The 26,090-nt window shown below is 35.7% G+C and overlaps 1 protein-coding gene across 1 annotated transcript in view; it reads left to right on the top strand.

Moving 5' to 3' along the window:
* The window catches only part of TRDN (triadin), a 305,883-nt gene that overhangs the window by 82,600 nt on the left and 197,193 nt on the right, over nt 1-26,090 (top strand). The window contains 1 exon segment of the mRNA XM_047860375.1: nt 18,796-18,877. Coding sequence (XP_047716331.1) covers nt 18,796-18,877 — 82 coding nt within the window.

Genomic DNA, 26,090 nt, shown 5'->3' with positions numbered 1-26,090 from the left:
CTATTTTCTTATCATTTTACTCATTTTTAGCATTGTTGGGAATAATTGATGAGTCATAATGAAGTAATTCCTGAATTCATGAAATAGAAATGTTCAAGAGAGAGGAAAAATAAGATCATAGAGATTCCATCATGTGTCCTGGATTTTTTAAAATTGCCCAACAGTGCCATGTAGCAAATTACAAGTTATAATGAGTTTTATTCTGTTTAGAAAATAAGTATTTTTTTTCCTTTGTTCCTTGGACAACCTGTAAGGAAAAGTAAGACAAGATAAATCAGTCTCTACAAGTAGTTACAATTGCTCAAAACAAAACAAAGCAAAACAAAACAAAATAAAACCTCAAAAACTCAGATTGACTTCAATAGACTCTGCTAGCACACTGAGAATCAATGGACAGAACATAAATTGAAGGTCACACAAGCCAGGATTTAAATACTTTGCTTAATAACTTTTTCTGAGTCTCAGTTTTTAAATCAAATATATTTCTTAAGGTTGTTAGATGGTGAAATAAGATAGTGTATGCACATGTCCTCTCCCCACACTTTTTCACTTTCTCTTTTACCATGTAAATTTTCTGCAAAAATGATAATGCTTCTAGTGTGAAGATCAGAGAAGATCTTATGGAAGAAGTGAAAGTTGAAAGGGGTCTTGAGACATTGGTGGACTGTGTCTATATAAGTTTAAGGATAAAGACGTAAGACTGAATGGCTAACATTTAAGGCACATAGTCACACTATCTTGAAATGTTCTTTTATAACTACCTGCTGTTGAGTATTTATTCTCTGCTAGATTCTTAAAATAATCTTATTTAATCCATATAAAACCTTGGGAGGAATGTATTATCATCCTTGTTTTATAGAACAGAGAATGGAGGTAGAGAATTTAAATGTTTTGTCTGGGTCAAACACAGTGCAGACAGGGGATTCAAACACAAGCCTGACTAATTCTAAAGCCCAAAGCTCCCTGCTTGTTTAGGCATAGATGGGGAAATGCAAGTGGTTCACAGTGGTTGACATTCAGGAAGCCTAGAAAGAAAAACAAAATTGGAAACATTTGTGTAAGAAGGTTTTGAGGGGATGGCCTTCTTGCACAGTTAGGATATGTCCAAGGAGGTTCACAGAGGTAGAACCATGGGTTTTATCATCACAAATACCAAAAGAGAGGAAAGTAAAAGATTATTCAGAGGTTGTTGGCTTGAAAAAACAATAATAATAGTGCTCTAAATAGGGAGTAAAGGAAAAGACTGGTCAAAACTCATGAGAGTGAGAAGAGCTAGCGATGTAGGAGATTTCAAATCCATTACCTATTCTTAAGGCCGCAGATGATGGTGTTCAGTTACAAAAGGGGAATATATGAAGATTCCAATCGAAACATCATTTAAGCACCTGCTAAATACCAAGGTTCATAGCAACTATTTTCACACACTTTACTCATTTAATTTTCACAGCAAACTCTGAAGTAAGCAGTTAGATAATCAAGTGTGGAGTTTTGGTGAGAACCCAATGGTGGAAATGAGGTTACCAAGAGAGTGAGTGAAATAAGTGAGCATACAAATATTGAATACATGAATACTACATGCACTGTATCTCAGAATGAACACAGTAGGGGATATAAGAATACTAAAAGATGATCCCTAACTTTAACAAGTAGAATTATTTGAAACAGAAAATGGAACAAATAATTGATAGTAAAAGGTTAAAATTGGGAGTGAGATTGCATAATACTGACACCACATGTTACATGTTTCAGAGAGACATCTGTGATTCTTGATGTCAGGGAAGACAAAAGACACCTAGAATTTGAAAGATGGGGAGTATTTGACTAAGTGCTAAGGAATACACAGCCCTTGGTTCGTGCATGAATGAAAGAGAAAATGAACATGGACATGACATGGCAGAGCATGTGAAATTGATGTATTTGTATGACAATGAGGATATTAGACTGACAAAAAGATAAATTAAGATTAGAAAACATTGGGAAATAAGGAGTGATAAGTTTGTGGTGACATTATACTTGGTCAATCAGCAAAGCTGTATGTAACTTGGCATGGAAGAGAGTCTGAAAAATTTGAAGTAGAACAATGACATGAAATCAGCATTACAGAGAGTGTGATCAAGCAGCATCTGCTAAAGGGATTAGAAATAGGATAAAGTTTATGAAATATTGCTAAAACTGATGAATCTAAAACATGGTTTTGAAGGAAGAAAGGACAAATTTACTAAGTCATCGTTCATATAGGTGGTGATGGGAACTGTGTACAAGTGACTTAAGAAATTAATGTTGTAACTCAAAATGTTATAAACTATTTCGACGATTTAAGTTCACACATGAGGTGGAAACTTAAATGAGGTTTAGATGTAAATGAGAAGAGTGAGTATATGTGACTATTTACTAAAAACATAGTGCAGTGAGAAAAGTGCTAGAACTGACATGTTCATAACCTAAAATGGAGTAATAATTTGCTTTCCTTCTTTGGCTGCTTTCTGTTGTTTTCCATGGTTTTATTTGGATTCTTTGGAGGTAGCCACCAATGCATGGACATTTCAGGCAGTGAAAGCAGGTGGGTAGGCAAGTAGACTCCAGAGCCGGACTGCATGGCTTTAATTGTAGGCCTTGCCACATGCTTGAAATATGACTTAGTCACATTAATCAATCTCTTTAGGCCTTCATTTCCTCCTCTGTCAAATGAGGCTGATAAGACTGTCACAGAATACATTAGCAGATGGTCAAAGCACACTTAAGGGTCCATGGCTCTCTGAGTGTCAGCTTTTCTTTAGTAACTGGGCACATATCTATGAGTTGTTACAAGCAGAACCACATCAACAAATACACAACACCAATTTTATCCATTGTAGCCATCTGATGTCTTCTAGCCTTGGATCTACTACCTATGTAATGTGGCCAATAATACATAATTGACAGTATTATATAGGGGATTGTAGGAAAAATCTTACATTATATGCTTATAATGAGTTTGGTTTAAGCATATCTTAGATGAGTTTTTGGAACTATGCTAGATTCTACAGATACAGCACTGAATAAATAGGCATGGTGCTTATTTCTCCTATAAAGGAGAGTAATAAGCATTATTTTTTAGGGTTAACATTTAGACCAATCCAAGAACACCCATTAACATTTAAGAAGCACTATTTACACATATAGTGTTGGTGGGGGTGATGATTGTGCCCAATAACAAAATTGTGATTTTCTACCCACCACTCCTGATTCCTTTCTGATTTAATTATTGTTTATCATTAGCATTCTCTCCCTAACAAGTCTTTCTTTTCTGCCTTGTATACACCTTTAAGAAACATTTGCTTTTAAATCCCTACTGTCTCATACTTTGCCAGATCCACGATATGTTTATTGAATTGAATTCATGGTGCATAATATTTTTCTCAACGAAAAAAATTATTGATGATCAACCCAGGACAGCCCTCTTTATTCATTCCTGGAAGTAATCTTGTTATTTAAAAAGATGACAGGTTTCTAAGCATTGCAAATAGGCCCTATGTAAAGATTCTTAAAGGAGTTATTGGTAGTATCTCTAGAGACAGAGGCTCAGAATTAACAAAGACTGGTTTGCTGCATGCATCTGTAAACTGCAGGCAGCATAAAGAATCAGAAAAAAGTGGTAGAAAGAAAGAGGAGAAATCCTACACTTAATTACAGGCATGCATGGTTCCTGGACATAGCATACCCTGTGAGAGTTGCCTCTGATTATCTGAAGTCCGTGGAAGCTGTTCAAGATAAATGTATTAGATTTCCATATTTGTCACAATCAATCCACGGAACATTCTAGTCACTATAAATAGCTGGTATGTACATAGAAATAGATCTGAGAACCTTTGCGTGGCTGTGATTCCTCTAAGGCTGTTGTACTCTCTCTAGCAGGTAAAGGGACCATAGATTTTGGGAGAGGGCTAGTAAATAGAAAGACCGCTGTCCTTGTAATACCAAGTTGTATGACTTCACTTCTCTGTGTCCAATTAAAGGAAACAAAATGAAGGCCTGTTTTATTTTCCTTACATTCTCATTCATCACATTTGTCTCCTAACCCTTTTGAAAGAAGTGGTGGATTTTAGAGGAGTATCTTTGCTGTGAGGGAACTTTGAATAAAGCATCGCTTTGGTCTAGCCTTGTCACTCTTAATGGCATGGACTTGCTGTCAGACAAAAATAAATTCCTCCTCAGGTAACCTACTGAGACTATTCAAAGCATGTTCTAAAATAGTCTGAAAAAGGAACAAATAATACAGAGTAATTTGAATTGCTGCATGAAAAGCAAGGAAAATTAAGGCTTAATCAAAGAATTATCAAACTAATTAGGTGTTATTTATTAATGTGTCATGTCTTATAATAATCTTATCTGTCAATTCATATGAAAGAGTGCAGATTAAAAAAGCATTCTAGTAATTATGTGAATATATTCATTCCCCTTGTCCTGCTCTAAGGTTCATTTGGGTGGCCCCATAGATAAAGAATGGAGAATCTGTGGCTTTCAAATAAATATATATATAGTTCTTATCACTTTTCTAAAGCAGGCCTTAATTTAAATATGAGAATAACAAAATATGCCCCATACTTATTTTGGTACAACTAATTGTGAACTAAGCAGTTTGATATAACTGCTTTCGGAGAGACCTAGATGATGAACAAATAGTCCTCACCCCTAGCTTTTTTTCCTGTACAGGATGTTTGTGCAAGATGGAGACAATAATGAATTTTGCAATATTAACATTACTGTTACCAAATTCAACATTTTGATGTCTAATAGTTGCTCAGCATTTTTTGATCCGGTATATATTTTGGTTTTCTAAAAATATTTTCTAAAATACTCTGTTAAGAATACTAATGGTCACAACATAAGTTTCAAAGCAGAAGGAGAAAACAATCTAGTCAGATTATTACAAGTAGAACAATGAACAGTATAAAGCAGCTGGGGAAGAAAAATGGGAGAAGGTAGTAATTAAGTACTAAATCATGTTTGCAGATTATACTCACTATTAATGTCTAAAGAGGAGAGGCCCACAGAGGTTAGGATAGGCTTTATAAAGCTATAGTATGTTTCCAATGCTTACCTTCAACATTATTGTGATTGTTCTTATTAATTGCTTACAATGAACTTGTTACTTATTTTTTTTAGGTAGTCAAGTTTTTCACTCGAAGGGGGATAAAATAGTCATATAATTATATGTACTTTTCATTAACAACACCAAGTGAGAAATCAACACAGGGTAAAAACTGAACAAAGCAATATCTCACCATATGGATGTCATCTACATCACTGTGCATCCCATTATACTTTAGTGTCTCTCCTTTGTCATTCACACTTAATTATTTATATTACATCTCTTAAATCCCCACCATTCTATTTTATTCCATATTTCTGCTTCGTGGTTGACATGAAGCTTTCCTGAAAGAAAAACTGCCACCTACAAATTACTTTCTATTGTATCCATCCACAGTGTTTAGGTAATAAGCGTGTGTTTAGTGGATAAGACTTGTTTGTAATAATTAGAATCTCTTATAGAAAGGGCAAATAGATATAGAGAAAGAACCAATCCTGTCATATTGAAACATCCTGTAAAAAACAACCTGATGAATTAATATTCTCTTATAAAATAGTTGCATAAGATGTAAACCGTTTCCGCTTTCTATTATTCATGATGGGATTATATTAATGATGATTTTTCTCCCAGAGGAATATTATTTTTTTGTATAATTATAAGTAGCCTCCTGGCAGACACTGGATAAGCAGTGAGTATTGTTTCAAATGACAAAATGGTATCAATTATACACAATTTAAAACAGGAAGAGAAGTTGGATGATTTCCAAATGTGTCATTCAAGTGAGAATGTATTTGTGAATTTAATTGTGTTGGTAAGCCTATTAAACAGTAATTATTAACATGTTACCATTTATCCTTTATCTATCAAGTGCAAGTATTAAAATATTTAAGTTTATGTTATATGCCTGTAGTTGAAAAGGTGTGGAGTTTTATCATCTTTATTAAAGCACCCAGTAGAGAATTCTCAGCTAAAACAAAACATCAAATCCTTTGTCTCCTCCTGAGATAAATCCTAAAGCCTGAAGTTCCCTTTTTCATTGGCTCTATGATTCTTCCTTCAGCTTTCCATATCTCTTTGAATTGCTTGTGAACATGGGATATATGCATGTGTCAGAGACAATTAACAAACAAACCAAAAAAAAAAAAAAAGGAAAGAAATTTTCCCACAGGTGGAGACAAAGGATAGGATAGTTGCAACATCCCTTTGCCAAGTACTGTGTGGTGTGGAAATCGCTAAATAGGGTGGTTGAAAAGTGCCAAATTGATTTTATTTTATATGAATGAGATCCCTGTATAAAAGAGAAGCAACACCGTTTTTTCAAATCCCATGCAATAGCTTAAAAAAGTCTGTCTCTGCTTTTGAGGATAAGGAGAAAAAGTCCCAAAGCACCTTGGTTTATATGGCTTACCTAGGGTGAAGGAAAACTCAGTCATACACACATTATTCAGCAGCTACCTCCCTTTTAAAGATGTTTGAGGGTGATCAGAGATGATGATCATGATGGCTTTGATGAAGACAATGGAAAGATATACCACTTCCTAAATCCTAATGGTATGCCAGGCCAGGTGCTATGCTAAACTCTGGACGTGGATCATCTCACTGAGTTCTTACCAAAACCTAGGAGCTGGGTTATAATTTTCCCACCTCATAGCTTAGGGAATTGAACGAAGAGGAATTTGCTCAGATGGCTGGATATTATCTCCAGCATTGTAGGGAGAATTATAAATATATTTTAAAAAGGGGGTCACTGCCTCCTAGGTTTTCTTTTCTTTTTTCCTTCGCTTTATTTTCTAAGTGGTATAATTTAAGAAAAACTCACCATCCCTGTATATAATGCAAATTTGACATGCACTCCTAAATCTTGTCATTACAACTGCCGAAGAAAGAAGGCAGTCTGTTGGTAACTTTCAGTTGTGTTTGTTGGTTGGTCAGTGAAAGTAATCTGGTATAGAAACCCCAGGCAAAGGGGACTGTGACTTCATACTCAAGAGCACAAATGTTTTTCACTGAAATTACTGAAGGAGTCTTGGATATGGTTTGCTTTTGAATTTCCTGGGATTCTATTAAGTTGGCCAAAAGCCTGATAAAATATCACACAGTTCCATGATTAGATTTTTAAGTGTATTTTATTTTTAATGGTTAAAGTGACAGCAAATTGAGATAGAAGAGAACCTAGGGTAAATTTATCTCGAAGGTTGTTGGTGGGTCCTGAAGTTACTGAGAATGAAAACAACAGATTCTAGCAGTTTAGGAATTGATTTAGCAATCAACTCTGCCAGCTGCTCTCTGTCAATAACCTCTTTGGTAGAATCCTAAAGTCAAACAGCTAGAAAAGACATGAGACAGAAGGAGACATTATTTATTCGTCATGTTTAGATAGTTTACAAAAATGTCAAGCTTCCTAGCTCTTAAGAAGTGAATTTGTTATGCTACTTGTAAGTTATTTTAATATGTTCTGTAAATGTAATGATTTTGTCTTGGGGGCCATATTTTCTCTTATTTCCTCATCTTTCTGATTACATACTTTCCCAATGATCAACAATTTGGTGTGACTTGATTTTCCATCTTTGAGGAAGTCTTTAAAGTGTCTCTGAAAAGTAATACTAAATATAAAGCCTGAATTATTACATTTTGACTTGAGAGTTATGACACATTAAATGTACTCATATTTAGGTGTATGCCATGTTATAATTACCTGGTTGATAAACAACAACCTTATCAGGACTGGTTCTTTTGTATTAACAGCAATGATCAATTAAATGAAGTGAATTATAGACTATTATTAGTCAGTATGTTAATGTGTGAGGGAGGAAGGGCTTGCCTAGGGATATAAAAGAAACCTGAGATTTTAACTCAAAATTTTATTGAGGTTTAGTGATTTTCCTCAAAAACTATACATTTATTTTTATTTTATTTGTTTTTGTTTGTTTGTTTTTCTTTTTTTGAGATAGAAAGACAGAGAGAGAAAGAGGAGGGGTAGGGGGAAAAGAGGGAGAGACAGAGAGAATCATAAACAGGCTCCATGGCCCAGAATGGAGCCCAATACAGGGTTTGATCTCAGGACCCTGAGATCATGACCTAAGCAATATCAAGACTCAGATGCTTAACTGACTGAGCCACCTAGGTACCCCCAAAACTATGCATTTTTAATTCTACTCAATTATGTGTTTAAAATTTACAAATAAGTATATTTTAAATATTTGCCGTGCAGAAAAAGTTGATTTCTTTTTATAAATTGACTAAAGTTAGATCTCTTTATTTTTTTTCAGTTTTATTGAGATAATTGACACAATATTATATTAGTTTTAGGTGTACAACATGATGATTTTCTATGTGTGCATATTGTGAAATGGTCACCATAGTAAGTTATAATTTTTATAATGCACATAGTTATAATTTTAATGATGAAAACATTTAATATCTCATCTCTCATCAATTTATAAACAATACTATAGTCACCATGCTGTACATTATAGCCCCAGGATTTATTTATCTTATAGTTAATTGGAAGTTTGTACCTTTAGGCTATCTTCACTCATTTCACCCACCCTTCATCCCACTCCACCTCTGGCAACCACCAATCTGTGCTCTGTGGGAATATGAGTTCTATTATTTTAGATTCCACATGTGAGATCTTATGGTATTCACCTTTCTCTGTCTGGCTTCTTGCACTTAGCATAGTATCTTCAAGATTGATTCATATTGCCACAAATGACAGAATTTCCTTCTTTTTATGGCTGAATAATATTCCATTTTCTCTTGATAAATAGATACAGTTAGATAGACTCCAATTCCAGCATATACATATATCACATTTTTAAAAATCCATTCATCTGCTGATGGACAGCTGGGTTGTTTTCATAAGTAGGCCATTATAAATAATGCTGCAGAAAGTTGATTTCTAGTAAGATGAGCTATTTTTATCCTATAGCTTCTCCAACCACTCAACACCTTAGGAAGTAGTCATCCCCATTTGGTAAAGAATGTCAGATATTTTTGACATTGGAAAATGGCATCTAAGAGACCTAATTTTAATTCATTATAACTTTGAATACTAACAACCGATGGTCAAAAACATGCATTATTTGTATTTTAAATTGTCTTCAAGTGGAACAAGAGGTAAAATGTCCATTAATAACATCACTTTATTATAATACAGAGAACTTCATTTAAGATCTGCTTTTTAATTATTATAAGATTATATCATTGAGTATAGAATTCTAAAACACAATATAACAACGTAATAATTGCAATTAATTAAAATTGTTCAGCACTATTCCAAATGTTGTTATATATTTTGTTCATTCCTTTTCTCTTTATGCTATTTATAAAATAAATGCAAAATACAAATACAGCATGCTACTGTGCAAAGAAAACAGCACCTGCCATCTTTATACACGGGTCCTGCTTATAAGCACTTAGGTGAATTTAGCAAGTTGTTTAATTTCTTTGGGTTTCAGTGTTTGGCACTAAAACACTATTCAAGTTACATTTAGTTGCAGAATTATTTAGGCTGAAAAATACCTGAGTGGATAATTTACATAGTCTTCTTTCCACTTGAGGGGACCTATAGATATTCAGAATATATTACAAGTGTTATATCTTGATTGAATTATTTAATGATGCTACCTTTCTTCATTTTGGACTTTAGCTCACTTTTTCCCACTAGCCATGGGTAAACACATTAGTTTTTCACTTTCATAGCAAGATTGTTGTTCCATTCATAAATAGGTAAAGATACTCAAAGGAAGAAAGTGAATGCTTTGGTCTGGAACCATTAATGATTAAAAATGAATAAATGAATGAATGAATGAGTGAATGAATAAACAAGTAAATAAAATTTCACTTTTTTGTTGGAAGTATTTTATACTCTATAAGTTCTATAAAGAACTTAAAAAATACCTATAATTTGGTCTGTTCTAGAAACTGTGACAGAGTAGCATCTAGCATTCACTGATTCACTCATTCAGTTAGTCACTCATTTTCTCCTTTAATGATTCATTTCCTTTCACAAGTATATAGTGCTGTTGCAAATTCTGTCCTCAAGTTGCTCATAGTCTACTGAAGATTTAAAAAGGTGGGGGGGTGTAAAGTCCAAACTTGTATATAAACATCAGTGCATTGATGCTCAGAAGATAAAGTGCATCCTGGGTGATCTGGGAGCATGCGAGGAGAGTGTGTGGAAGAGAATCAAGGGAGGAGATAAAATGGCCACGTTTTGAGGAATAACTGGAATAAGCCATGTTCTAGGCCATGTCATCACTGAGAATTTGCAATCCCAGAAATATTTGATTAGGGCATGTGGTGGCTCAGTTGGTTGAGTGTCTGACTTGGGCTCAGGTCATGATCTCACGGCTTGTGAGTTTGAGCCCCACATCAGGCTCTGTGCTGACAGCTCAGAGCCTGGAGCCTGCTTCAGATTCTGTGTCTCCCTCTCTCTCTCTCTCTGCCCTTCCCTACTTGTCCTCTGTCTCTGTCTCTCTCTCTCAAAAAAATAAATAAACATTAAAAAATTAAAAAATATATATTTGATTAGATACCAAGTGGGAGATTTGTATTGTATGTGCATGAGTGCATTCTAAGTTTTTATTTTTATTTCTTTTAATTGTGACTGCAGTTCATCTAATTTGCCTCCTTTATCTCTTTTCCTCCTGGCTTTGGCTTTTGCATTAAAAAAAAACCATATGATTCATTTTACCTATCTGTCTCTTTCTTCCATCTTTACTGTCTGTCCCTTGGTTTACCTTGTGTGCAAATATGATTTGCTGTGGGTTTGAAAGACATATGGTTCAGAGAGCTAGAAGAAACTAAGAAAAGTAAAGAAACAGGAATTGTGAAAAACTTAAAAGTCTCCTAGTGAAAGTCTATCTAGAATTGTGGAAATGAGGTCAGGTAACAAAAAGATTGATCTTTAAGTAGGGAGTCTTTTTGATGGGCCACTTGGGGTCAATTCAGCATCTAATTAAGGTGAAACAAATCATGAACACCAAAGAAAACTGTAAAACTCTTCATAGAATGAACTAAATACTTACAGATCTTTCAAGGGTTAGAAATCATTGATAATAATAGATAACTGGCATTTATCTCGATCTTCCAAATAGACGTTAAATAAATAGAAAAATAAAATAGAGTGGAAAAGGTCTTAATCTTACATTGGACTTGCTCTCAATGTATGATTTTGTTAGGCCATTTATCCTTCCAGGGACTTTTTTTTCCATTTGAAAACTCAGGGTGTTGGAATAGCTGATTTCAAAGGTCTCTCCTATACCCCAAAACTCTAGGATCATGATTCTGTGCCTCTATTTTCATTAGGTCCCAAACACCAGGTATTTTGTCATAATTGAGGTATAAGGATAAATAGAACAATGATATAATCTCAAATCAATCTTGTTTCCTTTCTTTTCGTTGACTGTTCCATGGAAAATTATTTCTACTTCATAAATTGGAGATGAAGAGGAAAAAACACTAATATTACCTTTATCATTTTTAATCAAAAGAATGTATGAAATATGCATTTGGCTGCTATTCCATGCTTTCCATCAAAGTGAATATGCAAATATATAACACATGGAAATATTAGGGAAGCTTTTTATCAGGATGCAAAGAAACCTTTCCAGTAGAAACATTTTGGCCTGGAGGAGTTTCTTTGATCTAAGAAGTTAAAGAATTTGGTGTTTTAAAACACTTATAATAGGGTTGTGTAACCAATTTATACTAAATAATCCATTTGCTTAAAACTTTTCTAAAATCATAGCAAAAAACTTGTAAATTAATTACCAATATAATATATTATTGGAATAATCTAATATAAAGTAACTATGGCTTCTACTTCAGTGTCCTCTATATAAGACCTCTGGCAAAATTAAAAACTACATAATCCAAGTGACAACAATGACTAAGCAGTTAGTTCATAAACAGCACCTGGCTGGGTAAATGGAAAATTCCTTGCCCTTATCTGAGTGTTCTCAGTTGTTCCCAGAAGCTTAAGTCAAATGACTTCTTTCCCTCACTTCTTACATTAAATTCATTTAATAGTCCTATTGGGTTTATGTCAAAATGTACTCTGAATCCATCCACTTACCTCCAATTCCTATGTTTTTCATTTATCATATATTTAAAAATGCCACCCATTATTCTGAATAGCATTTCTTATTACTTTTTCTTGATACATTTTTAATAAGATACTTATTTCCATTTTACTTGTTTAGTGACTGTTTTTTGTCTCTGCCCACTGGAATCTCAGCTCCATGAAATAGGTGATTTTCTCTGTATTGTTCACTGCTATAACTCCATATCCTACGGAAGTGCCTGGTACTCAGTAAGCATTCAATAAATACTTGTTGCATGAATGATTGAATCTCTACCTCAAACCACCTAGTCCAAGCCATGTCACTTTCTTACTTTCTATCATTTCAATAGTCTCCACCTGATCTCTTGTTGTCCCTCATATCCTTTTCTCTACAAACATTGTTTTGGTTCACACACCAGCCAGTGATCTTTAAAGAACCTACATGCTGTACTAAAACCCTACAAAATCTTACCATTGTCCTTAGGACAAATCCATACTCACCGGAATAGGCTAGAATGGTCTGCTATGAGCTTGTCTCTGTTTTCCATCACCGATGACCGTTAAACAAGCCAGACTGGTCACTGGCTTAGGCTTTTTGTACTGCTATTCTCTGTCAAGAATCCTTTTATCAGACATCTTCCTAAGGTTTGCTCCTTTGTATTCAAGTCAGAGCTCAGATGTGTTCTCCTTGGAGAAAGGGCCACTTCCTATGCTATGCATTCGTGCAGTTGTATAACAAAGGCCTCCAACTCTGATTCCCCTACCCCAAGACAGCATGCCCTGGACTGGAGCTGCAACTGGCCAGGAGAGAGCTGCCTCTTAATTTTGCACTAAGCAGGTTTTCCTGACCAAAACTTACCACCGTGGACTGCATATACTCAGAAGACACATTTTTCAAATTTGCACAAAGCTTCATAGGCTAGTGGAATCGTGCTTAATGGTGGCCCTCCTCTTCCCTTTCTGTCCATTTTAGCATAGTCTCTTCCCTCTAAATGTTATCTGCCTCATCACTCTATTTGAATGTCCCTACATTTCTGAGATCTGAAATTATATGTCTTGCCTGTCTTAAATTATTAAATTATTGCCTGTCTCCCTCCATCTCTAACATAAACTCCGTAACAACAGTGTATTTCTCTATCTTCACTGTGGTCCCTCAGTGATTTCATTTGCCCATGAACACTCACAACACCAGCTGGAGCAGAGATTATGGTTTCCATTTTATCTTGAAACCACTGAGACCTAAGTTAAGTGATAATTGTCTGTTTACTGAGTGCCCCATCCACTCGACTGAGTACAAGGGATGCAAAGTAGCTGTGTAGAATTTAGCAATTCATGAGTGGGAGGTATAAAGATGCCTGTATTGGAGTAAACACCTCCTTGATTCACCCATTTCATATGAACTCCAGAACTTCTTCAAGTAGTTCTTTTATTGGTGAGGTCCTCATTTCTTGGGCAAATTCACAAATCTGGGATTATTATATGAGTGGTCTAAAATTTTTGATCTTTATTTTAACATATGGGGTGGGAAAGGGAGGGATGGTTGACACCTCAAATCCTTCTGGTCCGCTGTCCAAACTACATGGCAAGAGAAAGACACTCAGTAAGGAAACTTGAAGACCAAGATGTCCCCATTTTAAAATAAAAGACACTAGCAAAATCACGTCTCAGCCTAAAATATAAAACCATATTTTTGTTTAATATTACTATTTGTTCAATTCCAAATTTTAAAAATGTTATTCTGCACATATAAAAATAGTGCAGCATACACAATTAATGTTATCGCTTTCACAAACTTGACCACCATTTTCTTACTAAATTCAGATCTCCCCACTTCACCATTAGTCATAGATTCACAAATGATTTTTATGAAATTGAAAGAACAAATTGGGATAGGAATTTGTAATTATTTTATACATTGTATTTTTTAAATGTAAATGAACTTGAACTCAACGGTCATTTACTGGAATGACACCTTCTCCATCCCAGAATCTATTACCATTTGCTGTTGGCAGTACAGAGGCCTTTCAAAGATCTTCTGGATGTACTTAGTACCTTCAGGAGAATGCAGTAGAGGCCTGGAGAATTAACTATCTGTCAGGCATTAGAGGAAAACATCTCCTCAACATTTGTTTCAAGATTTAGGGGATAGCCTTTAGTTGTATAGAAATGTTGTAGAAATAGGGAATCTCCTTTGATAAAGAAACCAGACAAATTAAATGTTAGTATAGTGAGCTGTTTTGTACTTCATGTGATCTGAATTCAGCTCATAGCCTCCTACTTGACTTGAGATTCTGAGTAATTCCATTCATCATTCCTAGCAGTGTAAAGAAAACATTGGTAACTTAGATCATTAGAAGGAGTACACACTGTCTACTATCCCCAGTGGATTTTGACTAAACCAGAAACAATCAAATTGACTTGTGAGAGAAAAAACTCAGAACAATAAAATATTGGCAGCTTACAAACATGCCATTCAGGTATTATGGAAATAAGCCAGCCCAAATCACTCAAGGAACAAAAATAAAGCCAATTCACTATGTTTGAATGTCAAAGGGATTTTCAGGTAATAGCTTGCAAAATGAAGGGCACCTTTTGAGTTCCAACATAAATTTCAACAACCTAAATTGTTCCTTCAGAGAGTAACAATCCTCTGGAATTCTGAAGGAATATATTCCTAATGAAATTGTAAAAACTTCTTTCTTGTAAATGAGTTCTGTTATTTATGTCATGTTTAATTTTATCTGTTGTTATGTCTTTGTTTACTTATTTCCAAGTCTGTTTCAAGTTCTCTTGTGTAATTAGATGGGACATAAATTGTAAATTCATTATTGAAAAAATTGGTATTTTGAGTATTTACTATGTGTTAGATGCTTTAACAGTTAATCCTCATAACATTCCTAAAAACTAGCCTCATTTTATAAAGGCCCTAAACTGAGGCTTGGATACTTCATGAGATTTTCAAGTTTACCCAGTTTGTAAATGATGAAGCTGAAACTCTCACATATATAAACGCTCACCATTTGCCTCTAAGCATATAGTCTTTACACTAAGCAACACTGTTTTTACTATAAAATTCTACTATTAATTTGACATTATATTAGCAGCATTTATTATATGATATTAAATTTATTCATATTTTTTAAAGTTTATGTATTTATTTTGAGAGAGAGAGCAGGAGTGGGGGAGGGGAGGGAAGAGAGAGAGAGAGACTGAGAGAGAGAGACTGAGAGAATCTCAAGCAGGCTTCACACTGTCAGCACAGAGTCCAATGCAGGGAACCATCTCACCAGCTGTGAGATCATGACCTGAGCTGAAATCAAGAGTAGATAGCTTAACTGAGTGAGCCACTCAGGCACTCCTGTATTTGTTCATATTTAAAATTTGGGGGCTCTTGGATGGCTCAGTCAGTTAAGCATCTGACACTTCACTTTGGCTCAGGTCATGATCTCATGGCTGGTGAGATGGAGGCCCCCCCACCCAGTTGGGCTCCACTGATAAGGTGGATCCTGCTTGGGATTCTCCATTTCCTCTCTCTCTGGTCCTCCTCCACCCTTTCTCCTGCCCCCCCGACCCTGACACACACACTCTCACTTTCTCTCTCTCAAAATAAATAAACATTAAAAAAAACTAATAAAATAAAATGGTCTCAGATTTCAACAGTATTCTCTGACATTATTTGAACACGAAAGAAGACTTTTCTTTATGTCAGTACTAAAGTCATGCGTCATGCTCTACTATGACGTATCTGATTTGTTTTAGTGCTCCCTAACACAACAAAAACTTGTTCTGAGCTGATAATTCCCCTGCCAGGGTGATTTATAACTGTCACTCTGAAGGTAGGAAGACATCTGGCTTTTTCTCTCTCTGTTTTTTTGTTTTGTTGTTGTTGTTGTTGTTGTTGATGTTTGTGTGGTCCTACTTCCCCACTGTGTCCACTGCCTCACAATGTAGCAGTTAGACATTTTAGGGAGCGTGATATAGTTGATTACAGTTGTAGAGAATTTCTGACATAAACTGGATATTGCACTTCCTGCTGCAGAAGGCACCAGTTTGTTTGTTTTAGGAGTCCTACGTATGTTGGCATCCAGTAACTGTTTTTTCACCAGATTCTCTCTGTGTAGAATCTCTTCTCTTAATTTCTTTACCTGGCAAACTAATTTTAGGTCTTTCAATGCAGTTTACAGTTAATCTACTCCAGGGATCTTTCTACAACACCCCCTCTGTATATATTATTTACCATCATCACACTGTATTATAGTAATCTATTATAGTGATCTAAGTCTGTTTTAGTCAGTATATTGGGAACTTCTTTAAGGCAGGGCTGGGGTTTAATGTTTTTGGTATTACTATTATTATTTTTTAATGTTTATTTATTTTTGAGAGAGAGAGAGAGAGAGAGAGAGAGAGCACAAGCAGAGGAGGGGCAGAGAGAGAGGGTGAAACACAAAATCTGAAGCAGGCTCCAGACTCTGAGTTGTCAGCCCAGAGCCTGACATGGGGCTCAAACTCACAAGCCAAGAGACCATGACAGGAGCCAAAGTTGGATGCCTAACCATCTGAGTCACCCAGGCGCCCCTAATGTTTTTGGTATTATTGATGCATAATAAGTGCTCACTAAAATGTTTTTAAAATAAAATAATGACTTTATAGTTCTTCCAGGAAAATCTAAAAAGATTTTAGAGTATAAATTATGAATAATTCCTTTGGAAAGAATTTCATATATTTTTGAAATAAATTTCTAAAAAGCTTATCAAGACTATAAAGGATTGAGATTTTACATCACCACTGTTCATGAAAGTATGACCTGGAAAGAAGTGACTTAGATTGAATAGGCACCATTCTATGAAGATATTTCTGAAAGCCTTAGTATTTAGAAACAATTGTTTTATATTCATGGCCACTTGTACTTTAAGTTTTAATCATTTAATTGACTCCTTCCTAAATCTAGATTCTTCCTAGATTTAAAAGCTACAAAATATCAGCCTACTTTAGAAATATTTTCTTCAAGAACAGCTCTCTAGAAAGATTTGAGAATGGATATTTACAAGTATACATCCTTTCGACTTATGAAGTAAGTAGAGACTGAGTCTCCCACCTGCAGTCATGGACTCCCTTATAGAAGACAACCCTTTTCTGGCCTTAGGCAGTGGGAAAGGGGCTTTGAGCACCTCAAATCTGGAGCCTACATGGAAATTCAGCTCACTTCTTAGGAGCTGAATGGCCTGAAAACCTGTTCACTTTAGTTTTCAAACCATAAAGTGAGAATACACCTACTCCTAAGGATCTTGTGAAAATTAAATGACTTAATGTATCAAAACTGATTGGGATTGTTCTAGGCATAGAGTAAGCAGTATGTAAATGTTAGGTAGGGAAAAATAATGGAGATCAAACTTTTTTTAGAGTGCCCAGCCTCATCTTCTCTTTGTACACTGAAAGAGGAACTTTCATGTTGCCATCTGTTTCTATCAGATCTTTGCTCTCATTAGGAAAAAAAATTAATGATGATATGGATCGATACTTTTCTAGGTATATGACTGGAGTGTCATGAAACAATGTGCTTTTATGCATGCTAGAATATGCTCAAGAATCAACCTAGATGGTCTAACCACTATAAGAGAATCCTATAATGAATGGAGACTAACCGCAAGAGGGTCCAGGATTCCTCCCTTCTCACCACCACAGAAGGTGGTGTGTGTGCCTCTCCAGTTGCTCTGCTTGCTAATCCACAATTCACCAGACCAAACTAATTTTGACAAATTATTTAAAAAAAGGAAAACTTCCAGTAAGCAGGCAGGTCTGCTGCTTACTGCTGCTGACATTTGATAATATCTAGTTGTCAGTGAGATTTCACAAGGTGCCTATGCCCACACCAATTCCTGGATTTAAAAGAAACACACAGCAGAAATTTGTGGAATGAAAATTAATGATAAAACATTTTGCAGACATTTCATACGGGATCATATGTTAGTTAATGTTTACAGTTCATGGCCTGGATGGTTTTGGTTAATTAAAGAAATCACTTGGGATAAGGAAGCACTCAGAAACGATTGTGGGTTTTTATACAGTTCATAATAAGCCCAGAGACTTGAGGGAGCCTTTCAAGGCTCTATAAAACTGAATATATTTTCCCTTTGGCCCATTATTTACTTAACTGCAGGTCATTTACTTCAGCAGGAGAAAATGTACCTGTTCAATATCAAAAGGCCCATGAATTTTAACCTTCTTTTATTGCCCTATTATATCATTTGAGAATTTTAAGTTAAATGAAAAAAAAATGGTGATTTTTCTCTATATTAGGACTCCTCTCAGCTTCTGTGATTTTAGTTTCCATAATTTAAAGTGCATATTGAAAATAAATTGCTTTATTTGATTGCATGTAGATTTTCCATTAATGAAGTCCAGTAGATATATTTAACATTGTATATACATCTATGAAAAGTAATATATTCAGAAATAGCTCTGAAGATAACGGAACCTGTGTATGTATCCACTTAAAGATCTCACCTAATAACAATTTTCTTATTTCATAATAATATGAATTTATACTTCAGATTATGAATTATGCATGTTGGGGAAGGATCTAGCTATTTTAGTTGAGGATATTAAATTTGTTAATACTTTTTTTTCAATACCTACTCCTGCATTGTGTGCACAGGACAAAGCCCAGCCGTACCACCTCCATTACCAACAGAACGAGCTTCCAGACCCACTCCGGCATCACCTACCCCTGAAGGCAAGTATTTTATGTTTCCAAAGCTCTCCTCTATTATAGATAAAGTAGAATGCAGAGAAACAAAAAACAATAGTAACAGCAGAAACAAAAAATCCATATTTTCTTAAATAGTGTTGGTACATCTAAGCTACAGTTTCTTTTCCCTGAAATTACAACTTGCTGTCTTTTGGAAAACCAAAATTTTTCCTCTTAAGATTTTATACTGGTGATCATCAGCTTCCAGAAGAATGACCAGCTTCATGCTCTGGAAATCAAGCTAGAAAGTACAGAGACAAATAGTCAAGGATATGTCATGAAACTCATGCAGTTTTACCACAACTTGACCAATTTAGTGTCTTTATGACTCTAGGACAGAGTTTCTGGGTTTAAATCTGAGTTTCACCTCTTACTAGTTTTGTACATTTTTATTTACTTAAACTCACTCTTCATGAGTTTTATCACCCATGAGATGAGTTGAAAATAGTACTGAGCTCATAGAATTAGTGTGAGGATACAATGGTGTGTATGTGTGTGTGCCAGTTTATAAGCACTTTATAAAATTAATGACTAATACTACTGCTATTAATTAGTTCTTCAAAATATGGTGTTTGGGGATTGGCAAAATTAGGGGAGGCAAGTGTCATCATAATCAAGTTTTCAAAATCATTTGTCTTCATTTATTCATTCAACTATCATTTATTAAATTCCAACCATAGGATCACATCAGGTATTGCCTAAAGTACTGGACATTCAAAGATTAATAGAAAATAGTTCCTGTCCTACCAAGACTCAGTTTACAAGTGTAAAATTAAAAGTAATTAAAGAGAAGCCAGATATAAAACACAAAGAATTAAAGCCAAGTGCACCACTACTTTTTTGCAAGGGTACAGATGGAGGTCTCCTTCAGACCATCATAGCACCCCTTCCACTCCTAGCTCTGTCAAACACTGAAAAGGACCTTGTGTGTGTGTGTGTGTGTGTGTGTGTGTGTGTGGACACAGACTGCTTACCCAAGTTCCACACCCATCTGTCCAGCAGCTACCTGTCAACTTTGCTCACCCCATGAGTTCAGCATCCCCAGAGAAAGAACTGTCTGGCAGAAAAAAAAGGTCAGAGTTCTAGGACCTGAAGTGTAAGAGAGGAAAAAATTTCAGGTGGCCACACCCTGTCATCCCCCCAGACCCTTAGACCTAGGGCAGGATGTAGCCAGAGGAGGGCACATAGAACCGTGTAAAGCACAGAACCTACTGGAGGCACCTTAGTTGCTGGGTTCTAAGAGTTGTGGTGATTACACCATAAGATAAGAACCAAAATAGAAACCAGTGCTGAGTACTGTGGAAGCTTAAAGAAGGTAGGGCATAGCTCTGCTTGGAAGAGGTGAGTAGAATTCCAGGAAAAGCTTCTCTGCAGAAGTGGCTGTAGAGCTTAAATCCCAAGAATATGGAAGAATACACAAGGAAGGCAAGAACATTACCAACAAAAGAATTGGCATATGCAAAAACATGGAGATGAGAAAGAAAGAGGTTTTGTTCAGATATGCCTAAGTACTTCATCTCGGAGAGAAAGAAGGCAGTATGAAGAGGGTCTGGGACAGATGAAAGGCATGCAAAGGACAGCTCACGAAGTGCCTTGTAGGCTAAGCTTGGGATTTATATTTATCTTTAAATTTTTATTATAAAGCATTGAATAGTAAAATAAATCTGCAATATACTCAGCCTGCAGATACATTTATCAACATTTTCTATTCTTACTTATCCAACCTTTCTTTTCTTTCCTTTTTTTCTTCCTTTTTTTTTGTTTTTTTTCTGCTTGTATTTTTATTACTTTTGCAGATCTCTGATATCATGCTATTTCACCCAGCTAAGGAATTTTTATTTCCTTTTAAAATTTTTGACATGTTTACATGGTTCAAATTTTAACGATTACGAAAATGATTTAAGGTAGTGGAAAGTTTCCCTCCTGGCCCTATGCACTAACTACACAGTTCTCCTTCTAGGCAACCAATGTTAACTCCTTCCAGAGATATTTTGTGCATATACAAGCAAAATATTTTCACCTCAGCTAAGTAATTTTTTTTCTAGAGACGATAAGGAATTTCCCATAGATGAGATAGATATGTTCATTTTAAAAGGACAATTTGACTGCCATCCTGCTGGTCTAGACAGGTGGTATGAGAGTGACTGCAGACACTTGAGAAGAGAATAGTCCAACTAAGTTGTAACGCAAGAACTTAACAGTGGTGTAACGGTTGGAGAGAGCAGGTAGATCGGAAAAGTACCTGGAAAGGGAATCAATTGGTTAAAGTATCTGATTACTATGCATGCGGAGATGCAACAAGTAATTAAAATGACTCCGGCTTTCTGAATTAGATATCGAGGTGGACAGAGGTGCAGTTAACTAAGATGGGAAACCACTGAAATAAAACAGGCCTGGTGAGGAGAAGCAGGATGTCATGGGTTTAGGACAGACTGGTACATGACAGTTTTGCATGGGCTTCCAGGGAGAATTACTGAGCAGACCATGCTAAATTGGCACATGGAACTCCAGAAAATATTATATGGCTGTTATCTGGAATTATATACTCATGTAAGCTGTCCTTTCCTCTATGCCTTACTTATCTTCTATCCCCCAAACCCCATCCCCAGATGAAGCTCCATAATGAGGAGGAAATGTCTGAGAAGTTCAGTTCATTTCATGTATCCAAACCCGTCTTACAAAAGGGACCAGGTCTTATTGAACATTTCTTGTTACCTAGAGGGATTGTGGGAATTCTGTGTCTCTGAAAATGGTGATTTACAGCCTGTGCTCTAGAATCACACAGATCTGTATCCAAATTCTGATTTTGCCATTTTCGACCTGGAGGAACAAATGCAATAACTAAACTTTTAGCCTGTTTATTGGTAAAATACTGATACTCATATTACCTGTCACAGAGAGGTCTTGTAAAGACAGAATAGAGCTACAAATATTTCAATTATTATTACTGTGTTTGATATTGATAAACTTGGGAATTCTCCTTCGACTGCATTTTATTGATTTAAGACAACTTTTCACAAAGAATAGTTTGCAGATTGTCAGCACCAAAATCAACTGTGAAGCTTCTTAAAAATTCATATTCCCACCATATCTTAGACCTAACATATCAGATTCTCTGGCAATTCAGAGAGGAAAGAAATCTCCATTTTTATCAAGCTTCTCAGTTGGATCTTATACACACTAAATTTTGAGAACCTTTGGTTTACGTCCATGTGTAAAAAAAACCTTACAGATGCAACAAACTGGTTTACACCAAACACCTAAACTTGGTAGCCTGTTTCAAATAGTCTTTTCTATTTTATTTTAATTCAATGAAATTAATTAGTTTAATTTAATCTGAATGCCTTGGTGAGAGATGCATTATCCAATTGACCACAGACCAAATGATCCTTTTGGCTATACGTTTATATTTCACACAGCCAATAGCCAGGGAAGGATTTGGGTAGCTAGGCAGGTGATGTTTTCCTTTGGTTGTGTTCTGACATCAGCATGTTCTACTCACCTTCTGTCCAGATCCTGACCAAGTCACACCTGCAGTTATGCTCTCTGCAACTCATATTTATTTAGAATATTATGTTTTCTGTACTTATATGAATTTTACATTTGATATTTCAAAACCTTGTAAAGTACACATTATTAAGGATTAACAAATGTAGGTTTGAAATTTATTTATTTATGCTAAGTTAGTAAATAGCAGAGCTGGGTTTCCAGCCCAGAATTTCTAGCTCTATGCCCAAGGATCTTTCTCATATACTGCTATGAAGACATCAGCATTTGAGGCTCCTACCTTCATGTCTTCTGAGGCCTCAACAAGTTTTGGAGGATGAAGACATAAAGTGTTGTGCTTTAGATTTCATGAAGTTCTGTGATAGAAACGTCATGTTCTGATCTTAGTATAGAGAAACCTAGCAATGCTTCTTAAAATTTAGTGTGCACACAAATTTCCTAGGGCTCTTGTGAAACTGTAGATTCAAATTTGGTAAGTCTAGTGTGGGGCCTGAGATTCTTCATTTTTACCAAGCTCCCAATGTTTGCTGATGTTTCTGGTCTAGGACTCCATCTCAGTAGCAAATCCCTAGGTGATTTAGACGGAAGTGGAGAGCAATTAAATATTTCTAAAAATGCTTTTAATTTAGGACTAGTCACCTAAATGACCTGTAATTGGCCAAATGTCCTTCAGAATGACTAAAATGTCACCCATGGAGAAATTTTGACTGCTACTTGTCTGGGAAAGAACAATAGTTTTCAAGTCAAGTACCTAAGCATTCTAGAAAGGCTTGCAAGAGAGCAAGAGAAATGCCAGTGGGAATGGGGGGAAAGGTTACATTATACTTGCAAATTATAATAACCTAGTGTACAGTATGTAAAATATTTTGATTTGGCCAGCTACACAAATGGAATGAACTAGGAGCTTTAAGCTTTAAATAAAATCCTGTATCATCTGTTAATCAGTGGTATATCAATACCCATCTTAAAAAAAAAGAATTTTTTGGTCATTAGAGATCACAATTTAATGTAAAGTACATGTAAAATCTTACTCCAAGACTCCAAATCAACAATGCTTCCTGAATTTTTAGAGAACAGTCCAGGACTAGTCCCAGGTTTGAAACCTTTGTCTCCCATCCAAAACTGCTGCACACACATTTTATTGGGTCCACACAAGTTTTCTACGTACTGATTTTTAAGTGTGGTCATCTTGAATATGGGGAATTTCCCATTGTTTCCATCAACTGCCACACCTCTGTTTCACCCATTCACTCACTTGGCTCTTGATGTCATTTCTGTGTGTGACCATTATGTGAAAACAATTCCTCTCGATATTATAATTTCTTAAATTCCTGATCAGCACTGGATGTCTTGGTTTGCAAGAGCTGCCAGACAAAACACAACAGATCAGGTAGCTTAAGCAACGGAAATTTCTCATAGTTCTTTAGGATGGAAGTCTGAGATCAGAGTGCCATGATGGTCAGGTTTCTGGAAAAAGCCCATGTCCTGGCTTGTAGACATCTACTCCTTGCTATCTTCACATGGTGAAGAGAGAGCTCAAGTGGCTCTTCCTGTCCTTGGGACACAGTTCTATGGGATCATGGCTCCTCTCTGACAACCTCATTTAAGCTTAATTACCTCCTAAAGGCCCCATCTCCATCTAGTACAGTCATATGGGGGTTAGGGCTTCATGTGTGTATTTGGAGGAGACACAATTCAGTCCTTAGCACTTGGCAACCTCTTAGCCTCATTATTAGTAAATTAGCCACCTAAATGTTTACCTTATACAATTAGAGTTGTTTAAATATTTCTTTTTGCGTAGTTGATGATTTGCCTTTGCATTTCTATCATATGTGGTTTCTCACCAGTATAAATTCCCAACTTGTATCATCTTTTGCATATGCTTGATTTTGATAGGAGTTAAATATTTTTTAAAATGTCTTAACTGGACTCAAATGTAGCTGAGTTATGCTGAAAATAATAAAACCAAAACTGAGTAAACTCATCACTAGCAATTATTGTATATCATTTACCTAGCTAGTAAGCAGATTATTTAGAAAAAAAATGCTTAGAACTCGAGAGAGAGAGAGAGAGAGAGAGAGAGAGAGACAGAGACAGAGACAGAGAGAGGTCAGAGTCACATTTTGTTTGGCATTTGGACTATAAGAGCTTGTGTTACTGGAGATAATTTGACAAAAAACTGACGAGTGACTCTGTCACTGCCCCAATGTTCACAGGACAAGGGATAGCCTATAAATAATAGTGTCACCTTAAGTTTCATTGGATTCTAATTCTGTTGTTGTTGTTGTTGTTGGGATATGGACATAAATCAAGGAACTCCAATTCCCCAATTTGAGACAGATTTTGATAGATTATTCAAGTGTTTGGCTCCAGTTTATCTCCTACAAGAGGTTCATAAAACACCAAGTAGAAAATGTTTTGCCTATCAGTCTGTCACTTGGAAAAGGATGTGTCATTTGTAAAGTGGGACACTTAGGCTTCTATTGTTCTATTAAAGAGCTATTTAATTTGACATTTTATCCTGGAACCCAATATGGTGTTTAAGCGAATAACATAATGATGCAGGATTACAGGGCTTTTGCTAGTACCTCCTTTTACTCCCAGAGAGTCTTTATGCTGAGGACACTGGCCCTGAACAGGTTCCCAAGGAGTCCATGCTATCAGGCGATGCTGAGATCATGGGCTTTGTCAAGGCTTGCAGATGTGCCTGCAACTTCATTAACATAATTGATTAGGAACTAGGACATATTTAGTATTAATCAAGCTGTTTTTAGTGAGGTTGATTATGCACAGTCCTTGATGCACTATTTTAGTCTGAAACTTCCTTAGGACCAAGTTGCAAGAAAATGGCATTACGTAAAAAGGAAATTGCATGTGGCACTAACGTATGCTATTTGATTTGAGGAATACAGATAGAACAGGTAAAATGTGGGAGCTTAAACATATTTTGCATTTTTTTGTTTTAAGAAAGTAGAGCTTATCTATACACTGGATTATTAAGTTTGTTCACAGGACATTGGCAACAGTTTAGAATTTTAACAGATTTTAAAAAATCATGGACCTTGCTGTGAGTGAAACTGCTCTCATGTCTGTGAGGCCCTTAAAAGCTTCCGTTGTGTTTTCATGGCACTGAAAACAAGGAAAATCAGTTTCTCACAGCACACACTTCCTTCTTGGAAATCTTGGTGTGCTTCTCAAGCTATTTGTCTTATGCCTTGAAGATGTATCTTGCCGTCCTTTAACTTCGCTCCTCTCCCCTCATCACATGCTTTGCACATCATAATGAAGTTTTTATTGCTTTAAATATTTGCATGTGAGGACTGATTGTATATTAAATCAGTGGTTTCCTTTGACTCCTATATTTTTTTAGGATATGTCTGGCCATGGAAAGTTGGCTACAATAGCATTAAACAAATCTCATATAACAATCACATCATGTAATCATTTCTGACATTGTCAATTGGCATTTAATTATGGATATAACTTAAAAGGGACTAACTTAAATATAATATTAATTCTCACATTCTTTCTAAAACAGTATTACATTTTGTGACAGAATTCCCATATCCACTGGGAGCTCTCCTGGGGCTCAAAAGCCTGCAGGTTCAAAGAGCCACTAAAGCTACCACTTACCTCATTAAGAGAGTTTATCTACTAAATTCCTCCCCCAAAGAAATGGCAACTGTTATATTAAC

Source organism: Prionailurus viverrinus, chromosome B2, assembly GCF_022837055.1.
Source record: "Prionailurus viverrinus isolate Anna chromosome B2, UM_Priviv_1.0, whole genome shotgun sequence".
Lineage (NCBI taxonomy): Eukaryota > Metazoa > Chordata > Mammalia > Carnivora > Felidae > Prionailurus > Prionailurus viverrinus.
This window is presented reverse-complemented; position numbering and strand designations above follow the sequence as displayed.